Source organism: Salvia hispanica, chromosome 4, assembly GCF_023119035.1.
Source record: "Salvia hispanica cultivar TCC Black 2014 chromosome 4, UniMelb_Shisp_WGS_1.0, whole genome shotgun sequence".
Lineage (NCBI taxonomy): Eukaryota > Viridiplantae > Streptophyta > Magnoliopsida > Lamiales > Lamiaceae > Salvia > Salvia hispanica.
In genome coordinates, this window is record NC_062968.1 from 34849062 (window position 1) to 34862335 (window position 13274).

General features: G+C 32.9%; 1 protein-coding gene and 1 pseudogene across 2 annotated transcripts; both read right to left on the bottom strand.

The window, feature by feature from the left end:
- Positions 1 to 3: 3 nt before the first annotated feature.
- LOC125217582 (40S ribosomal protein S12-like) lies at positions 4 to 1957 on the bottom strand. 2 transcript variants are annotated; one of them, XM_048119099.1, is made up of 5 exons: positions 1880 to 1957; positions 1602 to 1644; positions 864 to 1161; positions 430 to 495; positions 4 to 319 (listed from the first exon to the last, which is right to left on the bottom strand). In XM_048119099.1, the coding sequence occupies exons 2-5, from the start codon at positions 1607 to 1609 to the stop codon at positions 260 to 262; spliced, it is 432 nt and encodes a 143-aa protein (XP_047975056.1). In that variant the 5' UTR covers positions 1610 to 1644; positions 1880 to 1957; the 3' UTR covers positions 4 to 259. The 2 variants fall into 2 exon arrangements, with proteins under 2 accessions (XP_047975056.1, XP_047975058.1); XM_048119101.1 differs by having other exon boundaries at positions 1877 to 1942.
- Positions 1958 to 10686: 8729 nt separating this feature from the next.
- LOC125220965 lies at positions 10687 to 12584 on the bottom strand (annotated as a pseudogene).
- Positions 12585 to 13274: the final 690 nt, after the last annotated feature.

Below are 13274 nucleotides of genomic sequence, written 5' to 3' on the forward strand. Positions count from 1 at the left end.
CAGTAGAAAAAGGGGGAAATCCAAGAGAACTTTAATAAAACATAAACAGTACATGTAAAGGTGGTTCAATCTCTCTATACTACAAAGCATCAGATGATAAAAACTTGAACCAACATTAAAGATGTCCAAAAACGAATCCCCACAATGACTTGGAAAGAGTTCTAAAGTGATAAAAAACTGAAACTAGCACGCCATCCTAGTATCAGAATCACAATCAGAAGTGCTCTTCATGTCCAAGGGTTCAACATCCTGAAACCATTTAATGCGATTTCACATATTCCTGGACAATATGTAAACCCTCACTTTCTTCCCCGTAATCCTGCAAAAACATATAAACATGATCATGAGTTGAAGCTTAATTTGTTGATGCATGTAATTGTCACTCCAAAAAGGTCCAGATTTATCATATAATAATGTCAAAGCTCAAACCTTTACAACAACGCATGCACAACCCACCACCTTCCTTGCTTTTCCTTCAGAGTCAATCTTGCATAGCTGAAAAATTGAGACAAAGGTCACAAAATAAACCATAAATGACAGCTCCTAAAAGATGCAACAACAGAGATATGAAAAGGTTGTGAGACCAAAGATCCAATTCTAGAGACTTTAGGTTAGATACGCTATTAACTGATGTTGCACCCTCAGATGTTCAAGTAGATATAGAGGATATCTGTCTGAATTCAACTGAAGGTATGAGTTGATATAGGGTGTTGCATTCATCCCCAAGGCAGTGGAAGTGCCAAAGAGTCAAACTTCAGCCCCATGTACCCAATCCAAGACTACATCCCAATACCCAACTTGAACCAAAAATGCCTTATTTAAGAATGATGAGCATATAATAAAGATGAAGTGGTGTCACTTACTCCAGCCCACTCGCCAAGGGTTTTAGCACTAGGCACAGTGATCAAGCTAACGTTATGATCAGCACAAAGAGCTTTCACCAATTTGACATAATCAGCCTGGTCGCAGTCCTCTGCCAAGACACAAAGCTGAGCAGCATGCTTCTCAATGACCTTGGCAGCTTCATGGAGTCCACGAGAAAGGCCACTGTGGGCTTTGGACTTTCTCAGAACCAACTGCAAAGCAGTCATGATATCCATGGGCTCCCCAAGAGCTGGAGCTGGAACTGGAGCTGGTGCATCAGCAACAACAACATCCTCACTGTTAAGTGACAAAATACACATGTTAGGAAGAAAGAAAAAAAAAAAAAAAAGAGTTCCAGCAACATAGGCTACGGGGGTGATCATAAACTAACTAATAAAGCCATCACAACAAACATAATCAACATAAAATCCTAAGATCTCCCATCAAGTATCAAGTAGTGATTGCTAATAAGCAACATAAGCTACAGGAGGGTGTTGATAGCACAGTAAATTCACAACATGTGGCGAATGAACAGTGAAGGGAGAGAATAACTGGAAAGAGTCAAAATAATCTAAACATCCACCGAATATCAAAAGTCTAGTTAAAACAAAACGAAGACTGATTTTATGAGAACAAATTTGCTATTGACTCAATAATTGAACTTGATAATAAACATTAATTTGCACAAAAAACGGATTATTAGAAGTAATCATTACGATTACGAACTATCCACTCACCCTGACATTTTTCTTCTAGATCAGACTCCCGAAGCTGCTAAACCTGTTGTCAAAGTAAACAACCAACAAAATTAGCTCAAATTGATCTTAAGTCAATAAATATTTCTTATACCATTTTGACTGAAACAATCAACCAAATTCAGCTACTTAGACAAACATTGGTAAAATCGAAATTACAAGTCTATATCAGATGATCCCAAACCAACAATGTAAATTAAAAGATTATTGGCACATCAAAATGTGCAAACGCCAACTGCTGCATCTGAATGTACGACTACCTGGTGGCGTAGTGACGGCTGCGCTGCGTATGAAATCGGCTTAAGTGGTGAGGTTTTTAAGTGGGAGAACTAATTTATACGGAAAAGCCTAAACCCTAACCTCAGTGAGGAATTTACTATAATATCCCTTGAGTAATCAGTTTTTAACTTTTTTTAAAATATTTAATTATTTCTAGTGGTATAATAACCCAAGCGCTTGTTGGGAGGCAACCCAACATTGGTATCATTTTTTTCCTTACTTCTTTTTTTAGTTTACTCACGTCCCTACTGACTTTTCATACTTATTTTTAACGTAATTTTGAATAAGTTTGGGGGATGAAGTGGTGGACCGTGAGCTTAGTTGTTTTTGTTATTATTTATTTTATTAAAAACTCGAGGTGAATCTTGTCAAGAGCATAACATAGAAAACTAAGAAATACTCATGTTTAGGGACATCAGGCCGAGTTGCCTATGGTAAAAAGTTTCTTTTATGTGTTGGTTGAGTTGACTTGATGCATTGATTTGAAGGTTTAGTGAAAATGTGCACAATTAATGAATTGCTTGTTTGTCATGAATCATGCTTATACCTTGTGAGACTTAAGCTATAAATTTCTTTCTTGTGTGATTTATCTGCATTTATGTATTTGTTTCTAGAACTTGCTCCTGGTCTGCCTAAGTCTACATAGTGTTTAAATGATAAAAGAGAACGTTAGGCCATCATTAGCTACTTTCTATATCCTAACTAGTATCTCTCCCGTGCTATGCACGGCACATTATATTTTTTTTCCGGAATCTATATAATACTTACCAAATAATTATGTAGAATAAATATTAAATGAAAAATAATTTATCATAATTAATCCATAAATTAATGAAAATCTTTACATATCTAATATAAAAATTGGGAACACACGTCAACAACATATAATTAAAAAAATATATAATTCAATAATATAACACTATCACCAATAAATAAAGAATACAATTAAAAACTCATGATGAAAAAATAAAATGGTAGAAGTATATCATGAGACTAAAAAATAAATCAAATTTACATTACACAAAACAAAAAAACAAAGAATGTATAATTACCATTTCTCCTAATGAGATTTTAGATATTGATAATCAAAAGCTATAATCTAAGATTGCACTGGTGAGACACTTCCTAGTCGAGCTTCATTTTATTGCAATATAGTGACCCTATACACTAAAAACCCAAACCTTGAAACCTAAATCCTAAACCCTTAACTTTAAAATGTACTCATCATGACTAACAAATGAGTCAAATATCAATAAAATTGTCCCTCCGTTCCAATTCAATTTTACTTTGTTGATCACTTATTTTATTTTGGGAGTTTTAGATTTGTCGATAATCCTTACTAACAAAACATATAAAATCACAAAACTGATAGAGAATACAGTACATTTACCTATAAATAAAATCATAAAGACGATTGGGTGACGATATACCACTTGGAAAATTTCTTCATTGAAATGATAATTTTAATTAAAGGAATTCAAATTTATAGAATGATTTTTAACGTTTAGAATTCTATGAATGACTTTTAGTGATCCTAATGTCCATTTTATCTGTATCACGTTGCTGACATAATTGCAAAATTAAGAATCCTTAATCACACACGTTTTTTTTTTTTTTTTGGATAACTGCAAATTTATAGGCTCTTTTAAATCACACGTATTTAACCTTAATATAGTTTTTATTGTTTTTTCAACAGTAATATAATTTTTTAAAGAAAATGGCATTCTTGTAAATTTTCCCAAAACTCTCCTTTTATATATAGTGACCCTATACACTAAAAACCCAAACCTTGAAACCTAAATTCTAAACCCTTAACTTTAAAATATATTCATCATGTCCAACAAATGAGCCAAATATGAACAAAATTCTCCCTCCGTCCCAGTTCAATTTTACTTTGTTGATCACTTATCCTATTTGGGGCTTTTAAATCTGTATTCGATATCTTACACTGGGTCGGGCTAATTGATAAATCTTACTGATAGTAGATCTTGACTGTAAATATGTTTATATGCTCATATCAAGAAAGTACTTTACAATCCTAAACCCTTAACTTTAAAATATATTCATCATGTCCAACAAATGAGCCAAATATCAATAAAATTCTCCTTCCGTCCCAGTTCAATTTTACTTTGTTGATCACTTATCCTATTTGGGGCTTTTAAATTTGTATTCGATATTTTACATTGGGTCGGGCTAATTGATAAATCTTACTGATAGTAGACGTTTTTTTTCCTGAATCTTGACTGTAAATATGTTTATATGATTATATCAAGAAAGTACTTTATAATAGGGCTATGTGAATGGTAAACAAAAATTTTTTTAGCTTGCATTCATCCAAGCATCTATTCATCCAATAGTATTATTTATTGGAGCCGAAGTAGTGTTTTGTTGAAATGAGGAGTCAAAGACATCGCCAAAAAGGGTTTAATTTCAGAACTTTTGGAGCCGAAGTAGTGTTTTGTTGAAATGAGGAGTCAAAGACATCGCCAGAACGGGTTTAATTTCGGTTGTGGCCAAGCCGTGGGCATTTTTTTCATATTAACCGTTTCTACTTTTTAAAATTAATTTGATCATATGTTGAAATCATTAATTGCCTTATAATTAGGGATATAACCTTTCCTATTCCTCACTTCGGATAAACATAAGTGTGAATAACGGTTATTTGCCTTATAATTAGGGAATATGTAGTGTCATGTTTGGCTAATAAAATGAGGTAGTATAATTTTATGCATGACATGTAAACGTTTGGATGAGATGTGTCGTTTCATACACAATAACTATGGAAGTTATTTTTTTGTGTTAATTAATATACAATTATGCATGAAATGTACGTGTAAACGTGTTGACAAACATTAAGGAAGGAAATTGTACGCCCTATTTGTCTTCAAGTTTGCTTGAATTATTTTGCAATATCCACTACATTTAATGGAACTTTTAGTAACAACCCAAAATCAGTTTTAATTAAATAATAATTATATTTAGCAATATTCATTACATTTATTGGAAGTCTAATTAATTTCCATGAAAACTGCCGTTAACCCTAAACAAATTCACAAAGTAAAAGCTGGGGCTCTACTTTACATATTATCGATGCACAATCCAAATATTTTTTAGAAACGAATAATGAGACGAATCTAAAAACAAAATATGACCGACTTCTCAAAGGAAAATAAAGACTACAATATTAGTAAAATTGAGCAAACGCCCATGCACTGCTTGGGAATTAATTTATTTTATAGTATTAGTTTAAATTTTAAAATTAAATAGTATCTATATGCCATAAAATAATAGAAATAAATACGTATGCAACAAAAATTTAGCTCTTTTTCGGCTTAACAGTCTCACCAAACGAAACCCCTTTTTTTCTTTTTCTTTTTTTTTTCTTTTTTTTTCTTTTTTGACCACTAAGTGTCCGTAACAACATATTTATAAGTAGGAAACGAAAGTCGGCTTCGTTTTTAGTTCTTTGTGCAAATTATTTAATTTCCAACATATACTACTGTACATATTATTTTATTTATTAGGAGTATTATACATGCACAATTCTTTTGTCATAAAAATATCAGATTCAAGTATATAAACTTTTTACTTTATTATCACACACACGTATACATATAGATATATCTGTACATAAATTTATTGATTCATCATAAATAATCAAATATTATATATTGAGATAAAATTATACATGTTATATTCTAACTATTACAATTGAAGAAAAAAATAATAATAAGTGGAATAGAAATTACAATGAAAATAAGAAAACAAATAGAATTATGATTAGTCGAGTTGAGAACATCCCACTTTCAGCAAGACAAATTATGTTGCGGCTAGCCTCTTGAATTGACGTATTGTTCCAAAGATAAACGACTCTCCTAGCATATAGAAGCACCTTAAATCCGCTAGGTACAAATGAAATTGATTAAGCTCCGAGAATTCAGCAATACAATACTTCTAAATACATAAAAACAAAAAGAACTTTAGAGATAAGAGAAAGTGATTTTTTTGATATATAATCCATCCACAACTCTATGACTTTTATAGCCATAAATAAGGATACGGAAAGTCATGGAATTAACACACTATAAACCATCAAATTAAGATAACGAATGTTACTTATATGAAATGAAAAGCCAAAATTCTTCCCATGGCCATGATCACCTTCCACTACACACGACATTACTCCCACATTAATTATTTCTTTAATTTCTTTGCATCCTTTGTTAGAGGTAATTTGATGTGGGAAATTGATCTGTATGATTGTGGCATAATATTAGTGATGGATTGTAAGTAATAAAATATTTCCAATCACACATTAAACCCAACAATATTCAAGAAAATTTATAAAGGAAAATTGTGCACGCACATAATACTAAATTAATCAAAGCTATAGTTTTGTAATTAAATTTAAAGTAGTATTGTTAAATAGATTGTTTTTGTTAACTATCATATTTGTGACTGTTTAATACAGAATATTTATTATAGTGATCGGCTTGTATTAAATTTATTTGTGTAAATGAAACCTTTTCATCTCTCTAATTACTACATTAATAAATAAAACCATTTTCAAATTTATAATTTTATTAAAAAAGTTATAATGACAATCTTGTTATTTTTCCCAAAACTCCCCCTTTATATATGTATAGATTATTGACCTTACTCATTACATTTTTTTCCCTAGCTAGCCACTTTGAGCCTTTAAAGCATTTTTCTTTGGAAGCTAAATAAAGGGGACTATCCATGCACTCATGGTGAATTTAGTTTATATTTTGTAAAAAGAGTTGGAGAGATAAGGTAGAGAGAAAAGTAGTGTGCTTACTTGTAAAAAGTGCATAGACATCTGTGGTTTGAATGAGATATTCGGTTTTGCATAAAAGAAAAAAAAAAGGATGTAAAAAAAATAAAGAAAAAATGAAAAGAAAAAAAAATTAAAGAAATTTGGGAAGTGAGAACAAATTTAGACAAAGTCTAGAATTTACTGAGATTCGAATTGTTGGTGGGGTGGTAAGTTTGATGTAGTAGAACTTGATCACTTTTGCTATGTTTGGGTTTAGTCACTTTTTAGCCATATTTCCACACCTTACCAAAGAGCCTACATTATAACCTAAAATAAAGACCTTTCGGATTTTTAATTTTAATCACATCAAGTAGAGGAGAGATTAGACTTTGAGCAAACCTATGGTAAACTTTGCATGTTGCATGATCTGAGAGCATACACTTTTCCCAACATACACTTTGAGAGTGAATGATAAACACAATTCTGAACACTTGTGAGCGTATGTATTTCAAGGTGATCAACGAGCTAGTAATGAAAAGGCACAAATAAGCTTTGCTTGATTTGATTTGTATTCTTTGTCAAACTCTTTATTTTTATTGTAATTTTTGAGGCAACTATGAAGTCTAGTTCTTAGCATCCGTGTTTCTTAATTTATTTTTCTCTTGTTTTGTTTGTGGACAAACAAATAATTAAGTTTGGGGGAGTTGACAAACACGGATTTTGCATGTTTTTAAGGGCTAGATTTGACTCGTTTTAAATGTCAATCATGCAAATTATGTTCTTAAATTGCATATGTTATACATTTGGTATTTTTGATGTGTTTGTTGATAAATGATAGAAAAAGATAGAAAAAAAGGTGCAAAAAGGCCAAGGTGCAGCAGCCTCTGTTCGAGCCCATTCTGCCATCAGATTTGGAGTCCAATCAGTGATTTATACATACCATTCTCTTCCTCTTCGAAATAGCTTCGTGTGGATATCTCGCACGTCTCAATCGGAGTTTTGTGGAGAAAGTTATGTCTATTCTACAAACGTTGCGCAGTGCAGTCAAAGCTGGCGGAAATTTAGGCTGAAATTCACGGAAGAAAAGAAATTATTATATTGGGAAGCCAAATCTCTCCTATTTCTTGTAGGCCACGAAAATTATCAAAATAAACCTTTTTCCATCCTATAAATACCTCTAACCTAATTCATAATCTTCATCTCAGAGCCTCCAAATCCTTCCCCCTCTCTACACATAACCATCCATCTTCCATCTCATATTCCACACATAACCATCCATCTTCCATTGGAGCGGAGCTCTGCAGATCCAGGCAAGGAGATTGAAGATTCAACCTTGGGTTTTATCTATTTCTTTCATGTCTCGTACTTTATTTGTAGTTTTTACTTGTCTATGAGTAGAACATCTTTGGTGGATTTTTTAGTGAAGATATTCAATTGATTTTCCTTGTTAGCTCGTGCGGTTATTTGATTTATCCTTGCGCCTTCTATATTCAATTGATTAGCTACCCCTTGAATACATGTTAGAGTTGATTAGAGTACTCGGGAGACGAAATAGTTGACTTGGAAAAGGGATAATTCACACTTTAATTCAATAGAACTCGGGAGAGTTGAGGTTTCATGTGAGGTCGTTGGTCTTACAATCTTTTAGGAGTTAGGTCTAAGAACTAGAAGGGGACTTCAATTATTACAATTTACACCTAATCTATGGATTTCTCACCTCGGAGGGAGTTTAATCTAGTTAAGTGACCGACTTAATAACTCTAGAGACCGTAACTCAAGGAAGTCAATTGTGTTTTGAATCCTAAAATTCTACTTTTCTTACGCATGTTTTGTATCATATGTTTTTATGCTTTCTTTTATTTGGTTACTTATTTTATGTATATTTTATAAAATCAAACCAAAAATCTCGTGTCTCTAGATAGTATGTGATGCTTAGTATATGGTAGTCAGTTTCAATCTTATTCCATGTGTTCGATATCCGGTACTGACCTTTAGCTATACTAGATCTATCCTGTATGCTTGCAGGTATTTTTAGTGCTAATAAATAGTGCATCAATCACTACCCTATCTATCTTTGTATATACATTTATTAAATTAATAATATTTTTCAAAATAATATAATTAAAAATATTTAAAATACAATATTAATAATACATAATTGAAATTACTACACCACACAATATTTTATTTTATTATTATTAAATTTAAATAAAAAATGAGCAAACAATTAAAAGAAGGGAAAATGAAGAAAATTAACAAAAATAAAAATTGACATATTAGTGTGGGTTGTCACTCAGTTGCATTACTGACGCGTTCACTATAAGCGTCCAAGTCGTGCGGCCTAAGACTATCTCCATCCGTGACACTCATCCAACCCAACCCCAATCAACTTTTTAATAAAATATTCATTTCTCTATCCTCCACATACACAACCCTCACTCAATTCAACCCCCATCAACTTTTTTACTTCCATCAGTGACCCCAACCCAACCCAACCCAATATTTTCTTTTTCATATATTTTATATTAATATTTTGATTTATAATTAATTTAAATATATTAAATAATGTCTACAAATTATAATAAAAAAGTATATGATTCAAATTTAAAACAAAAAATATTAGATATTCAAATAATTAAAGCACAATATAATAATAAATTACACACATTAAAAAATATAATATGATCATAGAAATAAACAAACCAAAATACAAAGAAATGATATATAAAGACAAAAATAATAGTAATTAAATAAATTAAAATTAATCACTTAAAGTAATAAAAATTTCATAAATTCACAATATTCAAAACATTCAAAAGTATTTAGATTTCATATTTATAGATTACAATTCTAAGACATGTACATTATTAAATAAAATAGTGATAATCAATAATTAATAGTAAATAAAAAATGTAAAAATAGTAATACATGAAACCAATAAAAAGTTGACAAGTGTCATTTGGCCTTCATTTTTGGGTGGGCCGGCTGACAAGCCATGAAAATGGGGGTTGGGTTGGGCAATTTTATTTTTGGTTTATTTTTAATACTCCCTATTTTGTCCTATATGCCCCACCCCCATCCCATAGTCACCGATGGGGGTAGTCTAATGTGCGCGTGTAGTGGCTCAACGATGGACCCCATCTCAGCAGTTCTTACTGGGAAGCAAAATGGCTTCCCATCCGAGAAGCTTTTCTCCCACCCTTTCTATTGTCATGAAGCTTCCTAAAAACGCATGTAGTGGGTGCTTTTTAGTTAAAATTGAGTACCAGTTAAGCGATAGCTGAATTTTTCAATTTAGGTAGGGTTCAATTCTTAATTTTCATATTTTATGCATAAATCTACTTCAAAGGCCTTGTTTACAATTGCATATCTCTATAAACAAACAATATGGGATGGGTGTGTGTGGATCGTGTGACCGCTAAGATATATATCCATCTTTCAGAGAACAGCTTTCACCTTAAATTTTTCATTCACCATTAAACTGCCATAACCACTCATGTACTGAATCTAAACTACGTAAACAGACTCAACATTCTCTGTTATGCACAAGTTCGGTTGAAGGTCTCAACGCGGAAACCCTTGTAGTTATAGATGCTCATGAACTTAGTACAAATGTTGTATGTGCATTGATGTAATACCAGTTGTTCTATGTCTATACACCCCCCATACTATATTAAAGTGGAGAACGGAGATTCATCAAAGATTGGGAGGTTTGTCTCAAAACAACTCTCAGAATTATCTATGTTTATCCTGTGCAAGACTTCATTCGTTTAGACATGGACTTCGCTGGAATTTTCAAACTAATTCCCAAGTATGTTTGATTTTAAGTAAAAAAACAACTACGTACATTACTAGTATTATTTTGAAGAATATTAAAAGTTCAATAAAAACAAGTAAATGAATCTCATCCACTTCAATTCCCCTGTTTTTCACACAAAACTGATATCGCCAGACGCCACAATCGGACTCAAAGACGAGAAAAGGAAGTTAAAAGTGGAATCTGGGATGGGCTGGAAGAACAATGCATGCATATTCATATTGAGATGTATATCTATTTAAATGCAATATCGATGATGCATCCTGCGATTATCTTCTCCAAGATCGATGATGCATCCTGTAATATCTTCTCCAGAGTGTAATTTTTCAGACCTTGCTTTTTGCAGGCAGTTACAATCGAACCAAAAATATTAAAGAGGAAAAAAAAGAGAGAGCATACATCATGTTGCTCTCATTGCATCCTGCCGCTTTAGAGGGATACCTTCTTCAACAAAACTATCCTCATACTCATGCTTGGCAAGCCTTGACGCCGTACAACCTAAATACAAAACAGTGATCATTATGTACGCAGGTAACGAAAGAGCAAGCTTAAATTACAGAATATTATCCGATATCCACAGATACAAAGCCAGCATTGTAAACCTCACATACCGTCTGCCATGTCTTTTGTCTTGTGGAGAAGAAATGTACCAGAGAGAATAGTCACGAACCCGCACATTTCCGTGACAATCTGAGTCAGATTCTGCCTATCCCAATCCTGCTCCATATATAAACCATTTGTTACACCCACATCCCCTTTCTTTCCCTTCATCGGGCTAGGAGCAGCATGTGGATAAAAAACTTATTTTCCAAATAAATATATGAGGCAATCATAACTAACCATAAATCTTTAAAATCACAAAAATAGCCTATATTCTGAATCTTACTTCCATTTGTTCACTAGCTTGTCTTACACAACTAAATTCCATCTATTAATTTTATCCGTTCATCCAAAATTATCAGGCAGCGCATTATGTTTAAAATAACATGTTAGTTTCTGATGAGCACCAGTATTATTTCCTTGAACATGATCACACTGGCCACGATAGTTAAAGATGTGAACATGACATAGTAAATTGGCGAAACCACAGCAGTATTGAATGTATCCAGAGCCTGCATTCAAGATTATCCATATATGAAAACAGAGAAATGTGATAGAAAGGCCAAATAAAACTATATCATCCCATACCTATCCAATATAAATATATCACCAACACTAGAAGAAAATACCTTATTTAGATAATTCATTTGAGTGAGAACACAAGAAAGGACGATCATCACAAAGACCCATGTCTGTGGATATATTAGCTGATTTGTTCCTGATAGGGTCAACTTCAAAGCGATCCCTAGTGCTTTGACACTCATGACCTGCCAAGGAAATTTTACATAGTTCAACATTCAATTAGAACAGAAAAGCAATCTCCTTTCTGCTGTCTCATGTAAGCAGGGTCTAAGAGGAGTTGGTGGAAGAGAAATAGATTGGAAAAGCAACACCTACCGACAATGAACCAACTAATGAACAAACACCAATATAGAACCATATGTGTGTCTGGCCATATTGAGGTACATAATAGAATATCAGAACAACGACAACTACTATCACCAGAGTTGCATACAAGACGAAAAACTGCAGGAAAGATGCATTGTCCTTAGCTCCGCAGAGAACATATGCAACAATTCTGCATAAAATAAACCAAGAAGAAAAGAAGCTGCACTTAAAGTTACCTGGCTCAGTAGCAAGGTCCCAAACTTCTTTCACAGATTCAATCTCTCGTTCTTGTGGAGCATGTAGGACAATTGTGGTGGAGCCCACAACACACAAGGCACAGCCTAGAATACCAAAAATGTAGTCTCTCCTTAAAATAAATGTGCAAGTACAGCGTGCAGTAAACAGGCAATAATCAGCAGTCAAAATAAGGAGACAATTCTTGACTTAGGTAGCTGATCATGCCTGATAATAATGCTGAGTGCACCAAGGGGGGTAACCAGAATGGCGGGCGAAATGCATAAGCTGCAAAATTTGCAATTTCTCCAACAATCACTGTGGAAACAGCAAACGAAACCAATACAGTACTCAGTTTGGGATGCATCATCTCACACTAACAACAGAAATGCAACCTATAGATACATTTCCAAATTTTGACAGAATCAAGTACTGACTAACGAAACCAGCACTTTTTGATTATGTGTCTTATGCCTGCTGCTTAAGAAATTCTATGAACACATAAAAGCTGGATGAAATAGAACTTTCTAATGGAAGCACATGAGGAGGACAACAAGAAACAGACAAAATGATGGGGAAAAGTCGAATCATACTACATCAATTAACGATGCAGGCTGTCAAAATTCCAGCCAGAATAGGGATAAGCTTAGACGGAATAGATAATATTTGATTTGTGTAATTTTATTAGGTCTTAGCAGTTTGCACCAGCAACATAATATTTGAAAACACGATGTAAAACACAATAAATATGAAGCACCCAGCATAATTCTCCAGCATCAGCCACTCTAAAGCCAGGGCATAAAAATAATATCCAGTAATCAAGTAGCTGCTATACATGAGGAATGCTCATGTAACATTTTTTGTCTTATTAGATGGTCTGAAGTTTGGTAACGTCCTATGCCAAACTCAATTAAAGAAAACTTCTTGGACGATTTTTAAAAATTTGGGAAAAAAAAGGTAAAAATATATCACCCAAACGAATAATTTTGGGCCCTAACAAATCCAAAAGGAAAAATCCACAAGGTATTATTGTAGGAAAAAACCCCCTCCAAAAAATTTT

Bases quoted from the DNA above. Each gene is read 5' to 3' on its own strand.
- LOC125217582 (XM_048119099.1), bottom strand. The intron at 496-863 runs GTAAGTGACACC...TCAATTTTTCAG, and splicing joins CCCTTGGCGAGTGGGCTGGA to CTATGCAAGATTGACTCTGA. The intron at 320-429 runs GTTTGAGCTTTG...ATGTTTTTGCAG, and splicing joins GTGCATGCGTTGTTGTAAAG to GATTACGGGGAAGAAAGTGA.